Source organism: Phasianus colchicus, chromosome 36, assembly GCF_987193195.1.
Source record: "Phasianus colchicus chromosome 36, bPhaCol1.hap1.1, whole genome shotgun sequence".
Classification (NCBI taxonomy): Eukaryota; Metazoa; Chordata; class Aves; order Galliformes; family Phasianidae; genus Phasianus; species Phasianus colchicus.
In genome coordinates, this window is record NC_143471.1 from 125,804 (window position 1) to 150,761 (window position 24,958).

The 24,958-nt window shown below is 55.3% G+C and overlaps 2 protein-coding genes and 1 long non-coding RNA gene across 3 annotated transcripts in view; 2 read left to right on the plus strand and 1 right to left on the minus strand.

The window, feature by feature from the left end:
* The window catches only part of LOC149913500 (uncharacterized), a 207,287-nt gene that overhangs the window by 55,258 nt on the left and 127,071 nt on the right, over positions 1-24,958 (minus strand). The window lies entirely within an intron of this gene.
* On the plus strand, positions 162-5,189 carry LOC149913504 (uncharacterized). Its single transcript, XM_090129412.1, has 2 exons — positions 162-568; positions 2,338-5,189. Exons 1-2 carry the CDS (start codon positions 258-260, stop codon positions 2,699-2,701), a joined length of 675 nt encoding a protein of 224 aa, XP_089985538.1. The 5' UTR covers positions 162-257; the 3' UTR covers positions 2,702-5,189.
* On the plus strand, positions 12,855-17,882 carry LOC149913505 (uncharacterized). The gene is made up of 2 exons (XM_090129410.1): positions 12,855-13,261; positions 15,031-17,882. The coding sequence occupies exons 1-2, from the start codon at positions 12,951-12,953 to the stop codon at positions 15,392-15,394; spliced, it is 675 nt and encodes a 224-aa protein (XP_089985536.1). The 5' UTR covers positions 12,855-12,950; the 3' UTR covers positions 15,395-17,882.

Consider the following 24,958-nt stretch of genomic DNA (forward strand, 5'->3'; position numbering starts at 1 on the left):
TCCTCGTACGGCCGCAGCACAACGGCCGCGCCGGCCCGGCCCGGCCCGGCCCGGCCCCGCCGCGCCCGCCATCGTCATCACGCCGCGCCGGGCGTCATCACGCCGCGCCGCGCTCCCATTGGCTGCGCCGCCGCTCGCGGAGCTCTGATTGGGCGGCGGGCGCGCGTTGGGCGGCGGTTGAACGCGGCGCGGGCGGGCGGTGCTGTCGCGCCGTGCGGGAGCGGGGCTCGGTGCGCTCGCGCCGTTCCTCGGCCCTCATGGCTCCTGCCCGCAGGAAGGCGGCCGCGGCCACGGGCGCGCGCGGCAGGAAGCTGAGCGCCTTCCTGAAGGACTTCGACCGGGAGGGTAGGCCGCGGGCGGGCGGGCGGGCCGAGCTCTGCGCTCGGGCCGCGTCCGACGCCGCGTCAGTCCCCGCAGCGAGGAGCCGGGTCGAGCAGCTGCGGGCGAGCGGGGAGCGCCTGGTCAAGGAGATGGAGAACCTGTACGACGTGGAGCTCCTCCGGCTGCCCGTGGCGCTCCGCGAGATGAACTGGCTGCAGTTCTTCGGTAGCGGCGGGGGGCGTCCTGGGTGAGGTTTGGGGTCCTGGGAAACTTTGTGGCCAGCGTAAGGGCTTTGGGGAGTGTTGGGGGGTGGCCCAGTGATGGGCCACTGAGGATTTCTGAGGGGGGTCTTGGAGCGTTCTGGGCATTTGGGGAGGGTTTTGAGGAGGTGTGGGGGCATCCTTGGAATTTGGGGGAAAGGCTGCATAGCTCGGTGTTGCCATCGTGGATCCTATTCTTCTTCAGGGTGAGATGGGGGTGCAGCGGGAGCCAGCAGTGTTCTGGGCTGCATTAAAAAGGGGTGGCCAGTGGGGAGAGGGAGGTGATTTGCCCTCCTCTACTCGGCTCTTGTGAGGCCTCATCTGCAGTACTGTGCCCAGACCTGAGGCCTCCGGCACAACAAAGACGCAGAGCTCTTGGAACGAGTCCAGAGCAGGACCACTAAGATGATCAGAGAGCTGGAGCACCTCTCCTGTGAAGAAAGGTTGAGGGAACCAGGCTGGTTTAGCCCTTAGGAGAAGAGAAGGCTCCAGGGGAACCTCTGGAACTGTGGCCTTCCAATACTTGAAGGGGGTGTATAAACAGCAGGGGGAATGACTGTTTACAAGGGTGGATAGTGATAGGAGAAGGGGGAATGGGGAGGTTTAGGTATGACATTAGTGGGAAGTCTTTCACTCTGACGGTGGTGAGGCACTGGAACAGGTTGCCCAAGGAGGCTGTGGATGCCCCATTCCTGCAGGCATTCAAGGCCAGGCTGGATGTGGCTCTGGGCAGCCTGGTCTGCTGGTTGTCGACCCTGCATGTAGCAGGGGGTTGAAACGAGATGGTCATTGTGGTCCTTTTCAACCCAAGCCATTCTATGATTCTATGATATGGTTCTACGACTCCTGGCCTGTCTGGGCCGGACTGGGCAAAGAAAAATTGTCTGGTGCCACGTATGCACTCCAGAACAGAGTGAACAACAAGAACACGTGTACTTCATTTACATGTATCTTTGGTACAAGCTAAAAAAGAGGGCAACCAAATCATCATGCTGGTGGCTGCACACGGCTGAGCTGGCCGTGCCAGACGGAAGGGACTTTCAGTGCACTTCCCCGCTGGGATTCTCTCCCTTGCAGGTGACGCTGATCAAGCCCCAGGAGCCCCGGGCGGCACGGGGCTGGAACTGAGAGCTCGGTCCAACTGCAGGTGGCGGCAGCGTGCGCTACAGCTTTTTCCTGGCTGGAGTGCGAGGTGGAAAAGGCGTGGAGGGCGCGGCTTCAGGCCAGCCGGGAGATGTCACAGCAGAGATGACATCACCCGGAGCCCGCGTGCTGTCACAATGCACTGCCATGACGACGCCGGGCCCTCCCCAAGGACAGCTGCCCGCCGGCTCCAGGCACCTCATTCGTGAGCTGTGCTGCCCGCAGCCGCTCGCCGTGCGCTGTGCCCGAGAGCAGCCCCAGCAGCAGACCAGCTCAGCCTCTTCGCGCTCGTCCTCCAAGGCTCTCAGAGGTGAGGGAGAGCTCCAGCACGCTTCAGGCTGCAGAGCCCGGCCGCAGGATGCGGGCTTAGCTCCGCTGTGCGTGAGGGGCGTGCAGCACGAGTGGCAGGACTGCCGTGAGCAGGAGAAATTGCTGCTGGCCCTTCTGGCTTGGGAGCTGCAAGCCACGTGGCGGGCGGCTCGCAGCTGGGCAAAGGAGACAGCCCTCTCCTGCCTGCCCCTCTGGGCTCCGAGGGGCGGGGGGCAGGAAGCAAAGCTCACCCGTTGCCTCTGCCAGGGCAGCCCGTCACTAACTCCTCTGCTCTTGCCTTTAGGTTTGGAGGCACGTGCCTGCCAGCATGGACGAAGCCTGGGTGGGGACGTGGAGACCTCATCGCCCACGCGGCCTCATCTCGGCCCAGTTCCCCAGCCCCGGGCCCCAGTACTCCATCCCGGGGACAACAGGTACAGCGGCCATCCCCAGGGCGGGGCGCGCATCAGGGACATCACAGGGCAGAGCAGCTCCCGAGCCTTTCCCCGTTCCGGCAGAGCCTCCCACAGACTCAGCTCGGCAGCTGCACAGAGGCGCTCTGGGGGCTCTCGCTATGGAGTGCCTGCACGCGTGGTGCGAGAAGGCCTTTGGAAACTGCTGGCTACAGGCAGCGTGCTGGCCAAAGCTCCGCTCTCTTTTTCCGGTGACTTTGCAAGGCGCTGGCTCAGCCGTTTGCACTCAGGGGCTGACTCTTGTGCGCTGCGAGGCCCCGCACGGCTCGCCTCCGTTGGTCTGGGAGGAAGAAGTCACGTGGGAAGGGAATGTCAGGAGGCCAGGCGCCTAACTGCGCCTAACTGCTCCACAGGAGCTTGAAACGTGCAGCTGCTCAGGGGTGTGCTCTCTTCTGCTTTTCCTCCTAGGTTTCGTGGGCCACAGCCCCACCAAAGCCCGTGCCCCCGCATACACGTTTCGCGGGACCAAACCGCCTGCGGCCGAGAGCTGCGGGCCAGGTCCCTGCTACTTTGTGGAGCCCGCCATCACCAGGAACGGGAAGTACGTGGCTCCGGGCGCCCACCTTTGCGGACGACCCACGACGGAGACCACCGTCACCCCCGGACCCAGTGAGTACCACTTCTGCAGCGCTTCCCCCACACAGGACGAGCACGGGGCTTTTGCCCTGAGTCAGCTCGCGCCCTGATGGAGCTGTAGGTCTTTTGCGAGAGAACACAAACGGCTCTGAGCAGCGATAAACGCCCTCGGAGAAGGACCGCTGCCCAGCACCACGGGCTGAGGGCACAAGGACCCCGCGTCCGAAAAGAGCAAAGAGCCATGGGCTGACAGGAGGGACAGCACAGCAGGACATAGTGGCGGGGCACAGAAAAGCGTCCCCACGTGCTGCCTGGGTCCCCCAGCAATCCTGCAGCTCTTCAGAAGACCCTTTCCTCGGGCCATTGTCTCTGCGGCTGCAGAGGGAGACCAGCACTTCACAGCTTTCTTCCTCTTCTCCTCCGCCCCAGGTGACTACCGCACCGAGGCAGCCAACAGGCACATCTTCAAGTGCCCACCGGTGCAGTCCATGGCCTTCCGGCGGGAGCCCCTGCGGACAGACCGCCCTCCAGGTACGCCGACCCTGGCAAAGGCAGACCCTTCAGCCTGAGCATCGTCCAGGGCCGGGCTGCTGCCCAGCACCAGCAGCGGGCCTACTGCGCAGCCTGCGCAGCGCTGGGGCCGCAAGCTTTCTGGCATGACCAACACCTCTCGGCCCGCAGAGGCTCCGGCTGCTCGGGCTCGGAGCTGCCGGCACTGGCCCAGTGCCAGAGTAGAGGGAGGAACTGGCAGAGGGGCGAGACCTCCCACCAGCAGGCTGGGCAGGCTGCCCCTCTCTGCTGCTTCCGTCTCCTCCAGCCCCTCGCGCACACGCTCTCTGCTGCTCCTCCTGCAGGTCCGGGCACCTACACACTGCCCAGGCTGATGGGCCCCAATACGGCCTACACGTTGGCCAGCCCCTGCTACTCCATGAGGGGAAGGAGCCAGCGCGGCCGCTTTGACGAAGACCTCGCCAAGGTGAGCTCTGCTGCTCCTCTTTTCCATGTTAGCATCCAAAGCTGGGCTGCTCTCCCTGTGCCACAGGGGCTTCCAAGCCTGCTGCACCTTTGCTTAACGCAGGCTTCCAGGGAAAGAGAGAGCCTTGAATGTGATCCCAGCCCCGTGTGCCCATGACTCTCTTGCAGACTCCGGGTCCTGCGGCGTTGCCCAAAGTAGCTGTGGATGCCTACAAGACCAGGGCGCCCGCGTACACCATGGCGGCCCGACCAAAACCCGCAGAGGGCAAAGCAGCGAAGCCGGGGCCGGCAGACTACAGCGTAGGCCGGGTAAGGCAGCTAGCTGCTCAGCTCTTCCCCTCTGTTTCACAAGCACAGCCTTCACGCCTCTCCCCCTTCCCCCGAGGCTTCCTCCGGCCAAAGAGCTTCTGGCCGCAGGGACCAAGTGCCGGACAGCAGGCCTGCTCCCTGCCCTCGTGCCACCTCCGAGCAGAGGAAGGGACAGACAGCACAGCATGCAGCTTTTCCTCCCTCTGCTCCCTTTCCCTTCACGGGGCGTGCTGGTCCTTCACAAGCTCTTCTGGGGGACGCAGCTCAGAAGGGCTCCAGGCGGCACGCCCCCAGCGAAGGAGAGTTAGCTGCGAGGTCCCAGGTGCACATCCAGCCCTGTCCGAGACAGGAGGTGCCCGTAAGCGCACCTCCTGTCAGGCCAGCCCAGCTCCCTGAGCCAGCTCTGCTCCAGCTGCAGCGGCCCTGCGCTGGCGCTCAGCCCTGCCCAGAGAGGCACCCGGGACTGTCTGGCATCGGGAGGGGTGCGGGACAGCAGGGTGCGAGGGCAGCAGAGAAGACAAGGGCCCTTGTGGATCTGCCTTTCCTTTTCGCCCTTCCAGGTGACGCTGATCAAGCCCCAGGCGCCTGCATCCACTTTTGGAATCCGGCACTCCCTCTACACAACCCCTCTGATTGTGGAATAAAACAGCCAAGTCTGGAAGGCCGCCTTTGCTTTCCTGGGACGGAAGGGGACGGGAAGACACCAATCAACTGCCGATTTCCACTTGATTCCATTTCTCTCTATCGACTTGGGCTTTTGCCCATTTTACTCTTGAACGTTAACAATTGGAGTAAGTCATCAATAAAATCAACTCAACACCTATATGTATGCTTTCCGGTTACTCCTTTTTCCTCGCCGCTGCACACAGGAATGCACCAGCGCTTCCTGAAGCCTTTCAAACTTCAGTGCGTTGGAAACCGCTGATGCTTGCTTGGTCAGCCGTTTGCATTACTGATGTCTGCCACGTGCTGAAGTAAAGACTAAACGAAGCAAATAGCAAAGGGAGGCCAGCCGTGGGCGGTGCATCCCTTCCAGCGCCGACAGGTAGATTTTAGGGAGATGCCCGGGGCTTACAGGACAACGGTTCCAATGTTGGTCTGACCAGTTTGTTGCAGATCTTAATCAGGGAGATGGGGAAGGGGAGGACGGACACTATTATGAATGAGGGGAACGGGGAAAGGAAGGGGGGCGATAGGACAGATAGGAAAGAAGCAGCAAGGAGTCTCTATAGAAAGCAAGAAGGAGATAGTCACCACCGTGGATGCAGCGTGGTTCATAGTTCAGTCATTGATCTTCAGTAATGGTGGGTCGTCGGGCATTGTTGTTCTGTTGACGACGACGGTGACAGCACGGCGATGATGGCAACTCCTTTCCAGTGGTAGTACCAACTTATAAATTTATAAGTCCAAAGTGGTTGAGTCAGTTGTTTTTGGGGTGAGAGCTTCTGGCTTTTGGATCTCGGCAGGAACTCCTTTTGTTCCCATCTTCCGGGCCTTGCCAGCAGATAAGAGGGAGCAGGGAGGCGCCCACTTGTATCTTGCCTTCACAGGATACAATGGGATCATCCCCCAGTCTCCTGTAGCAAGCTGGACTTCTTTGGTCACAGCCTAGATCTTCCACCAGTAAACAGTGCTGAGCACTCTCTTCCGAAGGCAAACAGCTAAAATTGTCCACACAGTGATGTTGATTGCCACACGGCAACACCCATCACTCATCTCCTAAACAAATCAGTCTCATCACAAGAAATACCTCAGGAAGCAAGCTTTGAGCCCAAACAAGATTGCTTGAAACTGCTGTGCAAATGACCGTTCCTGGTGGTGGGGAGAGAGAGAAAAAAGAGAGAAAGAGAGAAAGAGAGAGAAAGAAGGAAAGAAAAAGTAAGCAGAAGGGAAAAGAGGAGTGGGGAGTAAGGGGGGTTAAATGTTACACAGTTGTTAGAAGGGGCTTCTTGGGCTTGGTTACAAAGGTTGCCCTGATCTGTTGGACTGGTTCATCATCAGTTGAAGTGGTTACAGAGTCCATGGAGGATACCGCTGGTTGTATAGGTTGAATCCACCATGGAACCACACAAGGAACAAACACAAGAGTTGCAACAGCACACAAAATAGGATGCGTTTCACCCGTGGGCAATTTGTTTAGCAACTTCTTCATTATCATTCAATTTTTAGACAACAATTAGAATCATTCATTTTGCCACAAACACCAGCCGGTGGCTCTTCAGCAGTGGTGACACCAATGTTTCCTAATGAAGAAAAGGTAGAAAGTGAAAAGAGACAACCATCCATTTGGCAACAGCCATACATTTAACAAGAACCAATAATGACAGATCAATAAGTAAAACAAATAGAGCTATTTGTGTCAGCTGCGTAGCCCACCCAGGAACTCCCAGTGGAAGCCAGGATCCAGATGGGAATTCTTCAGTAGAGGTTGTGGTGTTTCTCAACGGCCATACAATAGGACACTTCAGTTAATTCACCAAAAGCGTATCTAGTCCAATTTGACAGTATGCGGACTTGCCATGGAATGTTTTCTAAGATGATTTAGTGTCATGAGAACTCTCCACTTGAGCATTTCCAAAGCAATTCAGGTGCTGAGAGATAGAGCTCCTAGTTTGGCAAGTTCAAGTACTGTTACAGTCTACAGAACTTTTCACAGGAAAGCGTGCGACAGTAGAAAGCGTCAAAGAGGAGTAATCCCAGAAACATACACATCTCTTATCAAAACTTAGGCACTTTCCAACAGCCGTGTTTGGGATGGAGCTCCTGGGCTGGTGTGACACTGGAAAGCATCGGTGCAAAAGGCTTTATGACAGATTTCTCTTGTGCCCACATCTGACAGATATTAGATGGGTCCCTTGATTCATTTCCCAGTTTGTTAGGAATTTGGAAACACTGTGGAGGACTTACATGCAAATCATAATCAGTTTGATAAGAAGCGCTCAAAGGAAATGCTATCACTGTGCAGGGAGTATCAGGAAGCGAGGATGACGGCTAAGAACTCTGAACCCAGTTGTGAAGTTTAACAGATCCGAGCACCGACGTCAACCACCACCCACACCCACACCAACGCAAAACATAACACTATTGCAACCAAAACATGTCATCAAGAGGTATATTCAGTATTCTAGCGTGATCAGATCTTCTGTCACAAAACACAAATCAGCTATCAGCCTTTCTGTGTCCAATCAAGGTCCTGCGGGGATCTTCTGTAAAATGAAACAAGACACCGACTGGCCCTTTTTGGGCTTTGTTAATACGGTTAAAAAGTGAGGGAACAATCCAGCAAGTGTTGATTTTATATTCCTTTTTCGGGGTGTCTTTAGCCTCCCAAGCACATTCGTTAAGGGATTCCATTAGGGTTAGGGAAACCGGCCTCAGGTTAGCTGAGTGAATCGACACAGTCTGGCCAGGGAGATAAGAGGGTTTCCCTTAGCTTCTCAGCCACTGAACTGTGTGTGACTCACAGGGATAACTGGCAAGAGTGGTGAGGCCTTTGGACAGAAGGTGTTAATTCGAGGATCTCTTTGTTTCGCTTTGTGGTGAGCTTTCTAATGCATCCACTCTTCACCGCCCCCACCCCGCTCACTTGGGAGGGGTGAAGACATCAGGTTTCTAATGGCTTGGATAGCCGCTCAGGTTCCTCGGGAGAGGCCCTAGGACCTGGGCTCAAGATGGTGCTTGCCTCAAGATTCTTGAGCCTCTGTTCTGGCCACCAGTTAACTAATGTCTCTAACCTGACAGTGGCTAATCCATTCATCAGATCTCGTGGAACACCCTTGTGCCAGCCCTGTGTCCCGAGACAATTACCCTTATGATCAATATGTCGCCTACCTGTTTTTGCTGACAATGAGACCCTTCCAGTCCCACTGAGCTTTGGCCTAGGAGGCCTGGGGGCAAGGCTGACCGCTGCAAGCCTCACTGCCCTTGGCTCCAATTTCCTGGAGGAAGAAACCACTGGAAGAAACCATATTTTCTCCCATAGTTAATTGACTCCTGGGCAACCTCCCCCCACGTCCGTCCTCTGTATCCTGACCGCAGATGGTTAGAGGTTACAGTTTCCTCTAACACTGCCCGGCTTCTTTCTGCCTGAGACGTAGCCTGTATCTTTCCTTGCAGTTGTGTGCCTATGGGTTTCAATGATCCTGGAAGCCCCCTAGTTAAAGTAGGCATTCTCTCAGGATCAACAGGCATCATCATAGATGATTCATGGTGTGGCTGCAGCTCTCTATCATAACACCATTTGGAGACAAGCAGCCTTTGGAACAGTCTCTACTAACTGATCAACTGTTCCAGTAATAGCAACTCCAGTAGCAATGGGGGGTTGTTGCTGGAGGGGGGAGAAGCTGAGAAGCGAGACGACTAACTCCTGGCTTCTCCATTGCGCTTGCCACAGCGTGCGTTTGTTCCGCACCTTTCCTGTGGATATGACAGTACGGCGGTTGTTCTGAAGCCTTGACAAGACTGCCACGGCTCTATTACGGTGCAGAACCAGAACTGTAAAGATCAGGGTAAGGGCTGACAAGGCAGACTTCCTGGTGGGTGTCTGCTACAGACCACCGAACCAGGATGAAGAGACAGGAGCAGCACTCTAGGAGGTTTCTGGAGTGTTTGGAGGATAACTTTCTGACGCAGCTGGTGAGAGAGCCGACGAGAGGAGCTGCCCCACTTGACCTGCTTTTCGCAATTGGAGAATGTCTGGTGGGAGATGTGGAGGTCGGGGGCTGTCTTGGACAGAGTGACCATGAAATGGTAGAGTTCTCAATTCTTGGTGGAGCCAGGAGGGGGAACAGCAAAACTGCTACCTTGGACTTCCGGAGGGCGGGCTTTGAATTCAGAAGGCTAGCAGGGGGAATCCTCTGGGTTTCAGACTTAGAGAGTAAAGGGGTCCAAGATGGCTGGTCGCTCTTCAAGAAGGTAGTCCTAAAGGCGCAGGGATGGCTGTCCCCCCGAGCCACAAAATGTGCCGGCAGGGAAGAAGACCAGCATGGATAAATAGGGAGCTATTCTTGAGGCTCCGGGAGAAAAGAGAATCTACCTCCTGTGGAAGAAGGGACGAGTGACTCAGAAAGAGTACAGAGAAGTTAAGATGTGTAGAGAGAAAATCAGAAAGGCAAAAGCCCAGCTTGAACTCAACCTGGCCGCTGGGGTTAAAAGGAACAAGAAACCCTTTTAAAAATACATCAACGATAAGAGGAGGACTCAGGAGAACCTTCATTCTTTACTGGATGAGGCTGGGAATGTGACCACTGAGGATAAGGAAAAGGCAGAGGTTCTGAATGCCTTCTTTACGTCTGTCTTTGAAGGTGACACCAGCTATCCTCAGGCTACTCCGCTCTCTGACCCGGAAGTCTGGACTGGAGTGTGGACAGAACCCCCCGCGATTCGGGAGGACGCAGTCAGAGACCTACTAGTCCAGCTGGACTGTCACAAGTCCATGGGGCCGGATGGGATTCACCCGAGAGTGCCAAGGGAACTGGCGCAGGTGATAGCCGAGCCGCTCGCCATTATCTATCAGCGCTCTTTGTTGACTGCTGAAGTCCAAGAAGACTGGAGGCTTGCCAATGTGACTCCCATCTATAAGAAGGGTTGAAAGGAGGATCCGGGGAACTACAGGCCTGCTAGCCTGACCTCCCGGTGCCAGGGAAGGTTATGGAGCAGATTGTCTTGAGGGAGATCACATGGCATCTGTGGGACAACGGGGGATCAGGCCTAGCCAGTATGGGTTCATGAAGGGCAGGTCCTGTTTGACCAACCTGATCTCCTTCTATGATCTAGTGACCCACCTGGTAGACGAGAGAAAGGCTGCTGATGTAATCTACCTAGACTTCAGCAAGGCCTTTGACACTGTCTCCCACAGCACTCTCCTGCAGAAGCTGACAGCCCGTGACTTGGACGGGTACGCTCTTGGCTGGATAAGGAACTGGCTGGAAGACTGGGCACAGAGAGTGGTAGTGAATGGAGCTAAATGCAGCTGGTGACCGGTCACAAGCGGTGTTCCCCAGGGGTCGGTGCTGGGGCCTGTCCTCTTCAATAACTTTATTGATGACCTGGATGAGGGCACTGAGTGCACCCTCACTAAGTTTGGGGATGACGCCAAGTTGGCTGGAAGTGTCGATCTGCCTGGGGGTAGCGAGGCCCTACAGAGGGATCTGGACAGGCTGGATAGCTGGGCTGAAGCCAATGGGATGAGTCTCAACAAGACCAAATGCCGGGTCCTGCACTTTGGCTGCAACAACCCCAGGCAACGCTACATGCTTGGGGCGGAGTGGCTGGAAGACCACGTAGAGGAAATGGACCTGGGGGTGTTGATTGATGCTCGGCTGAACATGAGCCAGCAGTGTGCCCGGGTGGCCAAGAAGGCCAATGGCATCCTGGCCTGCATCAGGAACGGTGTTGCCAGCAGGAACAGGGAAGCGATTGTGCCCCTGCACTCAGCTCTGGTGAGGCCGCACCTCAAGTGCTGTGTCCAGTTTTGGGCCCCTCACTGCAAGAAAGACATTGAGGCCCTGGAGCGGGTTCAAAGAAGGGCAACAAAGCTGGTGAGGGGTCTGGAGCACAGGCCTTATGAGGAGCGGCTGAAGGAGCTGGGATTGTTCAGTGTGGAGAAGAGGAGGCTCAGAGGAGACCTTATTGCTCTCTATAACTACCTGAAGGGAGGTTGTAGTGAGCTGGGGGTCGGCCTCCTCTCTCATGTAACTGGTGATAGGACTAGAGGGAATGGCTTCAAGCTGCGCCAGGGGAGATTTAGAATGGACGTTAGGAAATACTACTTTTCTGAAAGAGTGGTCAGGCATTGGAATGGGCTGCCTAGGGAGGTGGTGGAGTCACTGACCCTGGAGGTGTTCAAGGAACAGTTGGATTTTGTGTTGAGGGATATGGTTTAGTGAGTACTACTGGTGATAGGTGGATGGTTGGACTGGGTGATCTTGGAGGTCTTCTCCAACCTTGGTGATTCTGTGATTCTGTGAGGTGTGGGGGCATCCTTGGAATCCAGCACAGAAGGACCAAGCACGTGCAAGGACGCAGAACCCTCCGCTAGTGGAAAGTGAAAATGTTGTTTCTGCATTGAACGTTGAAAAAGGGCAATTGATCTAAAGAATTAAGCTGTAACACATCCTTGGCAATAGCTGATGTGGAAAGTAAGAATACCATATACATATTAGTAACATATTTTAGAAACATAGTTACCGAATTACCTAACAAATTCTTTCTCACAAAGCTGCAATAGATTTTAAATGTTCTAAACAATGTGGGTAATAGTATTCTGAACTAGGAAACATACCGTAAGGTTGTTCATTGGACCGGCAGAAGTGAAATACATGCAACAAACTTTCAAGGAGTCAGGGCCTTTACACAAAGCAGAACTGTCCCACTCTGTGGGAATGTTAGGGTGCCACAGGCAGGCTCCAAGATACTCCCCTCTATCCTCCTTCCGAGCTTATCTCTATGCAAGGACAGATGAATGATCAGAACAATGACCCAGTGTAAAGGGCGCAAATGTTAGGGGGGTAATTAAACAATTAAGAGGCTATGTTTATGTTTATGTTGTAAAACAGACATCCAAAAGTTATGACCAAATGTTTGTTAAGAAAGCAATTGTTAGAAGGCAATTAACCAATTAAGATATTTGTGTTTGGGCGGCAAAGATTTGTGTTTACTTGGTATTTGTATGATTAGTGAAGGGTGGCAAAAGAGTGTGAACCTGCAGTACTCAGCCAGTGAGGAACCAGGGGAGAAAGAGATAAGCGTTGGGCAATAGGGGATAAAAGACGTAACACTGTTTTCTCTGTGCACTCCTGCTTGCAGGAGGCCCGCCGTTGCAATTGCGAATAAAATTTGCTTTATCAGAGAAACCGTCCTAGAAAATTATTTGGATATTTCCAACACGCTGGTGATCTCAGGGAAAGTACTGAGTACGTGCGCACCGTCTGGTTCTTAACGCTAGGATAGCGCACAGCGTTATTCGGAGAAACGGGACAGCCGCCGCCTGTACCAAGCGCCTAAGTCTGCAGAAAAGCATCTGCTCTCGGCAGCCAACGCCCGGCTTAGCAAGGTCAGCTCCGCAGCTGCGGATCCAGCAGCCCGCGAAAGCACGTCGCTTTTAACGCAGCTTGTTTCCCTTCATTCGATTCGCCTCCGAAAGCTCCTCCTTGCCCGCGCCCCCAGCCCCGCCCGGGGAGCCCCGCCACGGGAGGCTGCAGGCGCCGCTAGTAGTAACGCTCCGCGTCCCGCAGGCCCTCCGGCGCGTCGGCCAACGACGGGCAGCGCGGCCCGCGTGGCCCGCGCCACAGCAGCTCGGCCAGGCCAGGCCCGGCTCCGCCGCTCGCTCCTCGTACGGCCGCAGCACAACGGCCGCGCCGGCCCGGCCCGGCCCGGCCCGGCCCCGCCGCGCCCGCCATCGTCATCACGCCGCGCCGGGCGTCATCACGCCGCGCCGCGCTCCCATTGGCTGCGCCGCCGCTCGCGGAGCTCTGATTGGGCGGCGGGCGCGCGTTGGGCGGCGGTTGAACGCGGCGCGGGCGGGCGGTGCTGTCGCGCCGTGCGGGAGCGGGGCTCGGTGCGCTCGCGCCGTTCCTCGGCCCTCATGGCTCCTGCCCGCAGGAAGGCGGCCGCGGCCACGGGCGCGCGCGGCAGGAAGCTGAGCGCCTTCCTGAAGGACTTCGACCGGGAGGGTAGGCCGCGGGCGGGCGGGCGGGCCGAGCTCTGCGCTCGGGCCGCGTCCGACGCCGCGTCCGTCCCCGCAGCGAGGAGCCGGGTCGAGCAGCTGCGGGCGAGCGGGGAGCGCCTGGTCAAGGAGATGGAGAACCTGTACGACGTGGAGCTCCTCCGGCTGCCCGTGGCGCTCCGCGAGATGAACTGGCTGCAGTTCTTCGGTAGCGGCGGGGGGCGTCCTGGGTGAGGTTTGGGGTCCTGGGAAACTTTGTGGCCAGCGTAAGGGCTTTGGGGAGTGTTGGGGGGTGGCCCAGTGATGGGCCACTGAGGATTTCTGAGGGGGGTCTTGGAGCGTTCTGGGCATTTGGGGAGGGTTTTGAGGAGGTGTGGGGGCATCCTTGGAATTTGGGGGAAAGGCTGCATAGCTCGGTGTTGCCATCGTGGATCCTATTCTTCTTCAGGGTGAGATGGGGGTGCAGCGGGAGCCAGCAGTGTTCTGGGCTGCATTAAAAAGGGGTGGCCAGTGGGGAGAGGGAGGTGATTTGCCCTCCTCTACTCGGCTCTTGTGAGGCCTCATCTGCAGTACTGTGCCCAGACCTGAGGCCTCCGGCACAACAAAGACGCAGAGCTCTTGGAACGAGTCCAGAGCAGGACCACTAAGATGATCAGAGAGCTGGAGCACCTCTCCTGTGAAGAAAGGTTGAGGGAACCAGGCTGGTTTAGCCCTTAGGAGAAGAGAAGGCTCCAGGGGAACCTCTGGAACTGTGGCCTTCCAATACTTGAAGGGGGTGTATAAACAGCAGGGGGAATGACTGTTTACAAGGGTGGATAGTGATAGGAGAAGGGGGAATGGGGAGGTTTAGGTATGACATTAGTGGGAAGTCTTTCACTCTGACGGTGGTGAGGCACTGGAACAGGTTGCCCAAGGAGGCTGTGGATGCCCCATTCCTGCAGGCATTCAAGGCCAGGCTGGATGTGGCTCTGGGCAGCCTGGTCTGCTGGTTGTCGACCCTGCATGTAGCAGGGGGTTGAAACGAGATGGTCATTGTGGTCCTTTTCAACCCAAGCCATTCTATGATTCTATGATATGGTTCTACGACTCCTGGCCTGTCTGGGCCGGACTGGGCAAAGAAAAATTGTCTGGTGCCACGTATGCACTCCAGAACAGAGTGAACAACAAGAACACGTGTACTTCATTTACATGTATCTTTGGTACAAGCTAAAAAAGAGGGCAACCAAATCATCATGCTGGTGGCTGCACACGGCTGAGCTGGCCGTGCCAGACGGAAGGGACTTTCAGTGCACTTCCCCGCTGGGATTCTCTCCCTTGCAGGTGACGCTGATCAAGCCCCAGGAGCCCCGGGCGGCACGGGGCTGGAACTGAGAGCTCGGTCCAACTGCAGGTGGCGGCAGCGTGCGCTACAGCTTTTTCCTGGCTGGAGTGCGAGGTGGAAAAGGCGTGGAGGGCGCGGCTTCAGGCCAGCCGGGAGATGTCACAGCAGAGATGACATCACCCGGAGCCCGCGTGCTGTCACAATGCACTGCCATGACGACGCCGGGCCCTCCCCAAGGACAGCTGCCCGCCGGCTCCAGGCACCTCATTCGTGAGCTGTGCTGCCCGCAGCCGCTCGCCGTGCGCTGTGCCCGAGAGCAGCCCCAGCAGCAGACCAGCTCAGCCTCTTCGCGCTCGTCCTCCAAGGCTCTCAGAGGTGAGGGAGAGCTCCAGCACGCTTCAGGCTGCAGAGCCCGGCCGCAGGATGCGGGCTTAGCTCCGCTGTGCGTGAGGGGCGTGCAGCACGAGTGGCAGGACTGCCGTGAGCAGGAGAAATTGCTGCTGGCCCTTCTGGCTTGGGAGCTGCAAGCCACGTGGCGGGCGGCTCGCAGCTGGGCAAAGGAGACAGCCCTCTCCTGCCTGCCCCTCTGGGCTCCGAGGGGCGGGGGGCAGGAAGCAAAGCTCACCCGTTGCCTCTGCCAGGGCAGCCCGTCACTAACTCCTCTGCTCTTGCCTTTAGGTTTGGAGGCACGTGCCTGCCAGCATGGACGAAGCCTGGGTGGGGACGTGGAGACCTCATCGCCCACGCGGCCTCATCTCGGCCCAGTTCCCCAGCCCCGGGCCCCAGTACTCCATCCCGGGGACAACAGGTACAGCGGCCATCCCCAGGGCGGGGCGCGCATCAGGGACATCACAGGGCAGAGCAGCTCCCGAGCCTTTCCCCGTTCCGGCAGAGCCTCCCACAGACTCAGCTCGGCAGCTGCACAGAGGCGCTCTGGGGGCTCTCGCTATGGAGTGCCTGCACGCGTGGTGCGAGAAGGCCTTTGGAAACTGCTGGCTACAGGCAGCGTGCTGGCCAAAGCTCCGCTCTCTTTTTCCGGTGACTTTGCAAGGCGCTGGCTCAGCCGTTTGCACTCAGGGGCTGACTCTTGTGCGCTGCGAGGCCCCGCACGGCTCGCCTCCGTTGGTCTGGGAGGAAGAAGTCACGTGGGAAGGGAATGTCAGGAGGCCAGGCGCCTAACTGCGCCTAACTGCTCCACAGGAGCTTGAAACGTGCAGCTGCTCAGGGGTGTGCTCTCTTCTGCTTTTCCTCCTAGGTTTCGTGGGCCACAGCCCCACCAAAGCCCGTGCCCCCGCATACACGTTTCGCGGGACCAAACCGCCTGCGGCCGAGAGCTGCGGGCCAGGTCCCTGCTACTTTGTGGAGCCCGCCATCACCAGGAACGGGAAGTACGTGGCTCCGGGCGCCCACCTTTGCGGACGACCCACGACGGAGACCACCGTCACCCCCGGACCCAGTGAGTACCACTTCTGCAGCGCTTCCCCCACACAGGACGAGCACGGGGCTTTTGCCCTGAGTCAGCTCGCGCCCTGATGGAGCTGTAGGTCTTTTGCGAGAGAACACAAACGGCTCTGAGCAGCGATAAACGCCCTCGGAGAAGGACCGCTGCCCAGCACCACGGGCTGAGGGCACAAGGACCCCGCGTCCGAAAAGAGCAAAGAGCCATGGGCTGACAGGAGGGACAGCACAGCAGGACATAGTGGCGGGGCACAGAAAAGCGTCCCCACGTGCTGCCTGGGTCCCCCAGCAATCCTGCAGCTCTTCAGAAGACCCTTTCCTCGGGCCATTGTCTCTGCGGCTGCAGAGGGAGACCAGCACTTCACAGCTTTCTTCCTCTTCTCCTCCGCCCCAGGTGACTACCGCACCGAGGCAGCCAACAGGCACATCTTCAAGTGCCCACCGGTGCAGTCCATGGCCTTCCGGCGGGAGCCCCTGCGGACAGACCGCCCTCCAGGTACGCCGACCCTGGCAAAGGCAGACCCTTCAGCCTGAGCATCGTCCAGGGCCGGGCTGCTGCCCAGCACCAGCAGCGGGCCTACTGCGCAGCCTGCGCAGCGCTGGGGCCGCAAGCTTTCTGGCATGACCAACACCTCTCGGCCCGCAGAGGCTCCGGCTGCTCGGGCTCGGAGCTGCCGGCACTGGCCCAGTGCCAGAGTAGAGGGAGGAACTGGCAGAGGGGCGAGACCTCCCACCAGCAGGCTGGGCAGGCTGCCCCTCTCTGCTGCTTCCGTCTCCTCCAGCCCCTCGCGCACACGCTCTCTGCTGCTCCTCCTGCAGGTCCGGGCACCTACACACTGCCCAGGCTGATGGGCCCCAATACGGCCTACACGTTGGCCAGCCCCTGCTACTCCATGAGGGGAAGGAGCCAGCGCGGCCGCTTTGACGAAGACCTCGCCAAGGTGAGCTCTGCTGCTCCTCTTTTCCATGTTAGCATCCAAAGCTGGGCTGCTCTCCCTGTGCCACAGGGGCTTCCAAGCCTGCTGCACCTTTGCTTAACGCAGGCTTCCAGGGAAAGAGAGAGCCTTGAATGTGATCCCAGCCCCGTGTGCCCATGACTCTCTTGCAGACTCCGGGTCCTGCGGCGTTGCCCAAAGTAGCTGTGGATGCCTACAAGACCAGGGCGCCCGCGTACACCATGGCGGCCCGACCAAAACCCGCAGAGGGCAAAGCAGCGAAGCCGGGGCCGGCAGACTACAGCGTAGGCCGGGTAAGGCAGCTAGCTGCTCAGCTCTTCCCCTCTGTTTCACAAGCACAGCCTTCACGCCTCTCCCCCTTCCCCCGAGGCTTCCTCCGGCCAAAGAGCTTCTGGCCGCAGGGACCAAGTGCCGGACAGCAGGCCTGCTCCCTGCCCTCGTGCCACCTCCGAGCAGAGGAAGGGACAGACAGCACAGCATGCAGCTTTTCCTCCCTCTGCTCCCTTTCCCTTCACGGGGCGTGCTGGTCCTTCACAAGCTCTTCTGGGGGACGCAGCTCAGAAGGGCTCCAGGCGGCACGCCCCCAGCGAAGGAGAGTTAGCTGCGAGGTCCCAGGTGCACATCCAGCCCTGTCCGAGACAGGAGGTGCCCGTAAGCGCACCTCCTGTCAGGCCAGCCCAGCTCCCTGAGCCAGCTCTGCTCCAGCTGCAGCGGCCCTGCGCTGGCGCTCAGCCCTGCCCAGAGAGGCACCCGGGACTGTCTGGCATCGGGAGGGGTGCGGGACAGCAGGGTGCGAGGGCAGCAGAGAAGACAAGGGCCCTTGTGGATCTGCCTTTCCTTTTCGCCCTTCCAGGTGACGCTGATCAAGCCCCAGGCGCCTGCATCCACTTTTGGAATCCGGCACTCCCTCTACACAACCCCTCTGATTGTGGAATAAAACAGCCAAGTCTGGAAGGCCGCCTTTGCTTTCCTGGGACGGAAGGGGACGGGAAGACACCAATCAACTGCCGATTTCCACTTGATTCCATTTCTCTCTATCGACTTGGGCTTTTGCCCATTTTACTCTTGAACGTTAACAATTGGAGTAAGTCATCAATAAAATCAACTCAACACCTATATGTATGCTTTCCGGTTACTCCTTTTTCCTCGCCGCTGCACACAGGAATGCACCAGCGCTTCCTGAAGCCTTTCAAACTTCAGTGCGTTGGAAACCGCTGATGCTTGCTTGGTCAGCCGTTTGCATTACTGATGTCTGCCACGTGCTGAAGTAAAGACTAAACGAAGCAAATAGCAAAGGGAGGCCAGCCGTGGGCGGTGCATCCCTTCCAGCGCCGACAGGTAGATTTTAGGGAGATGCCCGGGGCTTACAGGACAACGGTTCCAATGTTGGTCTGACCAGTTTGTTGCACATCTTAATCAGGGAGATGGGGAAGGGGAGGACGGACACTATTATGAATGAGGGGAACGGGGAAAGGAAGGGGGGCGATAGGACAGATAGGAAAGAAGCAGCAAGGAGTCTCTATAGAAAGCAAGAAGGAGATAGTCACCACCGTGGATGCAGCGTGGTTCATAGTTCAGTCATTGATCTTCAGTAATGGTGGGTCGTCGGGCATTGTTGTTCTGTTGACGACGACGGTGACAGCACGGCGATGATGGCAACTCCTTTCCAGTGGTAGTACCAACTTATAAATTTATAAGTCCAAAGTGGTTGAGTCAGTTGTTTTTGGGGTGAGAGCTTCTGGCTTTTGGATCTCGGCAGGAACTCCTTTTGTTCCCATCTTCCGGGCCTTGCCAGCAGATAAGAGGGAGCAGGGAGGCGCCCACTTGTATCTTGCCTTCACAGGATACAATGGGATCATCCCCCAGTCTCCTGTAGCAAGCTGGACTTCTTTGGTCACAGCCTAGATCTTCCACCAGTAAACAGTGCTGAGCACTCTCTTCCGAAGGCAAACAGCTAAAATTGTCCACACAGTGATGTTGATTGCCACACGGCAACACCCATCACTCATCTCCTAAACAAATCAGTCTCATCACAAGAAATACCTCAGGAAGCAAGCTTTGAGCCCAAACAAGATTGCTTGAAACTGCTGTGCAAATGACCGTTCCTGGTGGTGGGGAGAGAGAGAAAAAAGAGAGAAAGAGAGAAAGAGAGAGAAAGAAGGAAAGAAAAAGTAAGCAGAAGGGAAAAGAGGAGTGGGGAGTGAGGGGGGTTAAATGTTACACAGTTGTTAGAAGGGGCTTCTTGGGCTTGGTTACAAAGGTTGCCCTGATCTGTTGGACTGGTTCATCATCAGTTGAAGTGGTTACAGAGTCCATGGAGGATACCGCTGGTTGTATAGGTTGAATCCACCATGGAACCACACAAGGAACAAACACAAGAGTTGCAACAGCACACAAAATAGGATGCGTTTCACCCGTGGGCAATTTGTTTAGCAACTTCTTCATTATCATTCAATTTTTAGACAACAATTAGAATCATTCATTTTGCCACAAACACCAGCCGGTGGCTCTTCAGCAGTGGTGACACCAATGTTTCCTAATGAAGAAAAGGTAGAAAGTGAAAAGAGACAACCATCCATTTGGCAACAGCCATACATTTAACAAGAACCAATAATGACAGATCAATAAGTAAAACAAATAGAGCTATTTGTGTCAGCTGCGTAGCCCACCCAGGAACTCCCAGTGGAAGCCAGGATCCAGATGGGAATTCTTCAGTAGAGGTTGTGGTGTTTCTCAACGGCCATACAATAGGACACTTCAGTTAATTCACCAAAAGCGTATCTAGTCCAATTTGACAGTATGCGGACTTGCCATGGAATGTTTTCTAAGATGATTTAGTGTCATGAGAACTCTCCACTTGAGCATTTCCAAAGCAATTCAGGTGCTGAGAGATAGAGCTCCTAGTTTGGCAAGTTCAAGTACTGTTACAGTCTACAGAACTTTTCACAGGAAAGCGTGCGACAGTAGAAAGCGTCAAAGAGGAGTAATCCCAGAAACATACACATCTCTTATCAAAACTTAGGCACTTTCCAACAGCCGTGTTTGGGATGGAGCTCCTGGGCTGGTGTGACACTGGAAAGCATCGGTGCAAAAGGCTTTATGACAGATTTCTCTTGTGCCCACATCTGACAGATATTAGATGGGTCCCTTGATTCATTTCCCAGTTTGTTAGGAATTTGGAAACACTGTGGAGGACTTACATGCAAATCATAATCAGTTTGATAAGAAGCGCTCAAAGGAAATGCTATCACTGTGCAGGGAGTATCAGGAAGCGAGGATGACGGCTAAGAACTCTGAACCCAGTTGTGAAGTTTAACAGATCCGAGCACCGACGTCAACCACCACCCACACCCACACCAACGCAAAACATAACACTATTGCAACCAAAACATGTCATCAAGAGGTATATTCAGTATTCTAGCGTGATCAGATCTTCTGTCACAAAACACAAATCAGCTATCAGCCTTTCTGTGTCCAATCAAGGTCCTGCGGGGATCTTCTGTAAAATGAAACAAGACACCGACTGGCCCTTTTTGGGCTTTGTTAATACGGTTAAAAAGTGAGGGAACAATCCAGCAAGTGTTGATTTTATATTCCTTTTTCGGGGTGTCTTTAGCCTCCCAAGCACATTCGTTAAGGGATTCCATTAGGGTTAGGGAAACCGGCCTCAGGTTAGCTGAGTGAATCGACACAGTCTGGCCAGGGAGATAAGAGGGTTTCCCTTAGCTTCTCAGCCACTGAACTGTGTGTGACTCACAGGGATAACTGGCAAGAGTGGTGAGGCCTTTGGACAGAAGGTGTTAAATCGAGGATCTCTTTGTTTCGCTTTGTGGTGAGCTTTCTAATGCATCCACTCTTCACCGCCCCCACCCCGCTCACTTGGGAGGGGTGAAGACATCAGGTTTCTAATGGCTTGGATAGCCGCTCAGGTTCCTCGGGAGAGGCCCTAGGACCTGGGCTCAAGATGGTGCTTGCCTCAAGATTCTTGAGCCTCTGTTCTGGCCACCAGTTAACTAATGTCTCTAACCTGACAGTGGCTAATCCATTCATCAGATCTCGTGGAACACCCTTGTGCCAGCCCTGTGTCCCGAGACAATTACCCTTATGATCAATATGTCGCCTACCTGTTTTTGCTGACAATGAGACCCTTCCAGTCCCACTGAGCTTTGGCCTAGGAGGCCTGGGGGCAAGGCTGACCGCTGCAAGCCTCACTGCCCTTGGCTCCAATTTCCTGGAGGAAGAAACCACTGGAAGAAACCATATTTTCTCCCATAGTTAATTGACTCCTGGGCAACCTCCCCCCACGTCCGTCCTCTGTATCCTGACCGCAGATGGTTAGAGGTTACAGTTTCCTCTAACACTGCCCGGCTTCTTTCTGCCTGAGACGTAGCCTGTATCTTTCCTTGCAGTTGTGTGCCTATGGGTTTCAATGATCCTGGAAGCCCCCTAGTTAAAGTAGGCATTCTCTCAGGATCAACAGGCATCATCATAGATGATTCATGGTGTGGCTGCAGCTCTCTATCATAACACCATTTGGAGACAAGCAGCCTTTGGAACAGTCTCTACTAACTGATCAACTGTTCCAGTAATAGCAACTCCAGTAGCAATGGGGGGTTGTTGCTGGAGGGGGGAGAAGCTGAGAAGCGAGACGACTAACTCCTGGCTTCTCCATTGCGCTTGCCACAGCGTGCGTTTGTTCCGCACCTTTCCTGTGGATATGACAGTACGGCGGTTGTTCTGAAGCCTTGACAAGACTGCCACGGCTCTATTACGGTGCAGAACCAGAACTGTAAAGATCAGGGTAAGGGCTGACAAGGCAGACTTCCTGGTGGGTGTCTGCTACAGACCACCGAACCAGGATGAAGAGACAGGAGCAGCACTCTAGGAGGTTTCTGGAGTGTTTGGAGGATAACTTTCTGACGCAGCTGGTGAGAGAGCCGACGAGAGGAGCTGCCCCACTTGACCTGCTTTTCGCAATCGGAGAATGTCTGGTGGGAGATGTGGAGGTCGGGGGCTGTCTTGGACAGAGTGACCATGAAATGGTAGAGTTCTCAATTCTTGGTGGAGCCAGGAGGGGGAACAGCAAAACTGCTACCTTGGACTTCCGGAGGGCGGGCTTTGAATTCAGAAGGCTAGCAGGGGGAATCCTCTGGGTTTCAGACTTAGAGAGTAAAGGGGTCCAAGATGGCTGGTCGCTCTTCAAGAAGGTAGTCCTAAAGGCGCAGGGATGGCTGTCCCCCCGAGCCACAAAATGTGCCGGCAGGGAAGAAGACCAGCATGGATAAATAGGGAGCTATTCTTGAGGCTCCGGGAGAAAAGAGAATCTACCTCCTGTGGAAGAAGGGACGAGTGACTCAGAAAGAGTACAGAGAAGTTAAGATGTGTAGAGAGAAAATCAGAAAGGCAAAAGCCCAGCTTGAACTCAACCTGGCCGCTGGGGTTAAAAGGAACAAGAAACCCTTTTAAAAATACATCAACGATAAGAGGAGGACTCAGGAGAACCTTCATTCTTTACTGGATGAGGCTGGGAATGTGACCACTGAGGATAAGGAAAAGGCAGAGGTTCTGAATGCCTTCTTTACGTCTGTCTTTGAAGGTGACACCAGCTATCCTCAGGCTACTCCGCTCTCTGACCCGGAAGTCTGGACTGGAGTGTGGACAGAACCCCCCGCGATTCGGGAGGACGCAGTCAGAGACCTACTAGTCCAGCTGGACTGTCACAAGTCCATGGGGCCGGATGGGATTCACCCGAGAGTGCCAAGGGAACTGGCGCAGGTGATAGCCGAGCCGCTCGCCATTATCTATCAGCGCTCTTTGTTGACTGCTGAAGTCCAAGAAGACTGGAGGCTTGCCAATGTGACTCCCATCTATAAGAAGGGTTGAAAGGAGGATCCGGGGAACTACAGGCCTGCTAGCCTGACCTCCCGGTGCCAGGGAAGGTTATGGAGCAGATTGTCTTGAGGGAGATCACATGGCATCTGTGGGACAACGGGGGATCAGGCCTAGCCAGTATGGGTTCATGAAGGGCAGGTCCTGTTTGACCAACCTGATCTCCTTCTATGATCTAGTGACCCACCTGGTAGACGAGAGAAAGGCTGCTGATGTAATCTACCTAGACTTCAGCAAGGCCTTTGACACTGTCTCCCACAGCACTCTCCTGCAGAAGCTGACAGCCCGTGACTTGGACGGGTACGCTCTTGGCTGGATAAGGAACTGGCTGGAAGACTGGGCACAGAGAGTGGTAGTGAATGGAGCTAAATGCAGCTGGTGACCGGTCACAAGCGGTGTTCCCCAGGGGTCGGTGCTGGGGCCTGTCCTCTTCAATAACTTTATTGATGACCTGGATGAGGGCACTGAGTGCACCCTCACTAAGTTTGGGGATGACGCCAAGTTGGCTGGAAGTGTCGATCTGCCTGGGGGTAGCGAGGCCCTACAGAGGGATCTGGACAGGCTGGATAGCTGGGCTGAAGCCAATGGGATGAGTCTCAACAAGACCAAATGCCGGGTCCTGCACTTTGGCTGCAACAACCCCAGGCAACGCTACATGCTTGGGGCGGAGTGGCTGGAAGACCACGTAGAGGAAATGGACCTGGGGGTGTTGATTGATGCTCGGCTGAACATGAGCCAGCAGTGTGCCCGGGTGGCCAAGAAGGCCAATGGCATCCTGGCCTGCATCAGGAACGGTGTTGCCAGCAGGAACAGGGAAGCGATTGTGCCCCTGCACTCAGCTCTGGTGAGGCCGCACCTCAAGTGCTGTGTCCAGTTTTGGGCCCCTCACTGCAAGAAAGACATTGAGGCCCTGGAGCGGGTTCAAAGAAGGGCAACAAAGCTGGTGAGGGGTCTGGAGCACAGGCCTTATGAGGAGCGGCTGAAGGAGCTGGGATTGTTCAGTGTGGAGAAGAGGAGGCTCAGAGGAGACCTTATTGCTCTCTATAACTACCTGAAGGGAGGTTGTAGTGAGCTGGGGGTCGGCCTCCTCTCTCATGTAACTGGTGATAGGACTAGAGGGAATGGCTTCAAGCTGCGCCAGGGGAGATTTAGAATGGACGTTAGGAAATACTACTTTTCTGAAAGAGTGGTCAGGCATTGGAATGGGCTGCCTAGGGAGGTGGTGGAGTCACTGACCCTGGAGGTGTTCAAGGAACAGTTGGATTTTGTGTTGAGGGATATGGTTTAGTGAGTACTACTGGTGATAGGTGGATGGTTGGACTGGGTGATCTTGGAGGTCTTCTCCAACCTTGGTGATTCTGTGATTCTGTGAGGTGTGGGGGCATCCTTGGAATCCAGCACAGAAGGACCAAGCACGTGCAAGGACGCAGAACCCTCCACTAGTGGAAAGTGAAAATGTTGTTTCTGCATTGAACGTTGAAAAAGGGCAATTGATCTAAAGAATTAAGCTGTAACACATCCTTGGCAATAGCTGATGTGGAAAGTAAGAATACCATATACATATTAGTAACATATTTTAGAAACATAGTTACCGAATTACCTAACAAATTCTTTCTCACAAAGCTGCAATAGATTTTAAATGTTCTAAACAATGTGGGTAATAGTATTCTGAACTAGGAAACATACCGTAAGGTTGTTCATTGGACCGGCAGAAGTGAAATACATGCAACAAACTTTCAAGGAGTCAGGGCCTTTACACAAAGCAGAACTGTCCCACTCTGTGGGAATGTTAGGGTGCCACAGGCAGGCTCCAAGATACTCCCCTCTATCCTCCTTCCGAGCTTATCTCTATGCAAGGACAGATGAATGATCAGAACAATGACCCAGTGTAAAGGGCGCAAATGTTAGGGGGGTAATTAAACAATTAAGAGGCTATGTTTATGTTTATGTTGTAAAACAGACATCCAAAAGTTATGACCAAATGTTTGTTAAGAAAGCAATTGTTAGAAGGCAATTAACCAATTAAGATATTTGTGTTTGGGCGGCAAAGATTTGTGTTTACTTGGTATTTGTATGATTAGTGAAGGGTGGCAAAAGAGTGTGAACCTGCAGTACTCAGCCAGTGAGGAACCAGGGGAGAAAGAGATAAGCGTTGGGCAATAGGGGATAAAAGACGTAACACTGTTTTCTCTGTGCACTCCTGCTTGCAGGAGGCCCGCCGTTGCAATTGCGAATAAAATTTGCTTTATCAGAGAAACCGTCCTAGAAAATTATTTGGATATTTCCAACACGCTGGTGATCTC

Excerpts from the sequence above, each read along its gene's own strand:
- LOC149913504 (XM_090129412.1), top strand. The coding sequence starts at position 258 with ATGGCTCCTGCCCGCAGGAAGGCGGCCGCGGCCACGGGCGCGCGCGGC. Across the intron at positions 569-2,337 it reads AGCGGCGGGGGGCGTCCTGG|GTTTGGAGGCACGTGCCTGC; the intron begins GTGAGGTTTGGG and ends TCTTGCCTTTAG.
- LOC149913505 (XM_090129410.1), top strand. The coding sequence starts at position 12,951 with ATGGCTCCTGCCCGCAGGAAGGCGGCCGCGGCCACGGGCGCGCGCGGC. Across the intron at positions 13,262-15,030 it reads AGCGGCGGGGGGCGTCCTGG|GTTTGGAGGCACGTGCCTGC; the intron begins GTGAGGTTTGGG and ends TCTTGCCTTTAG.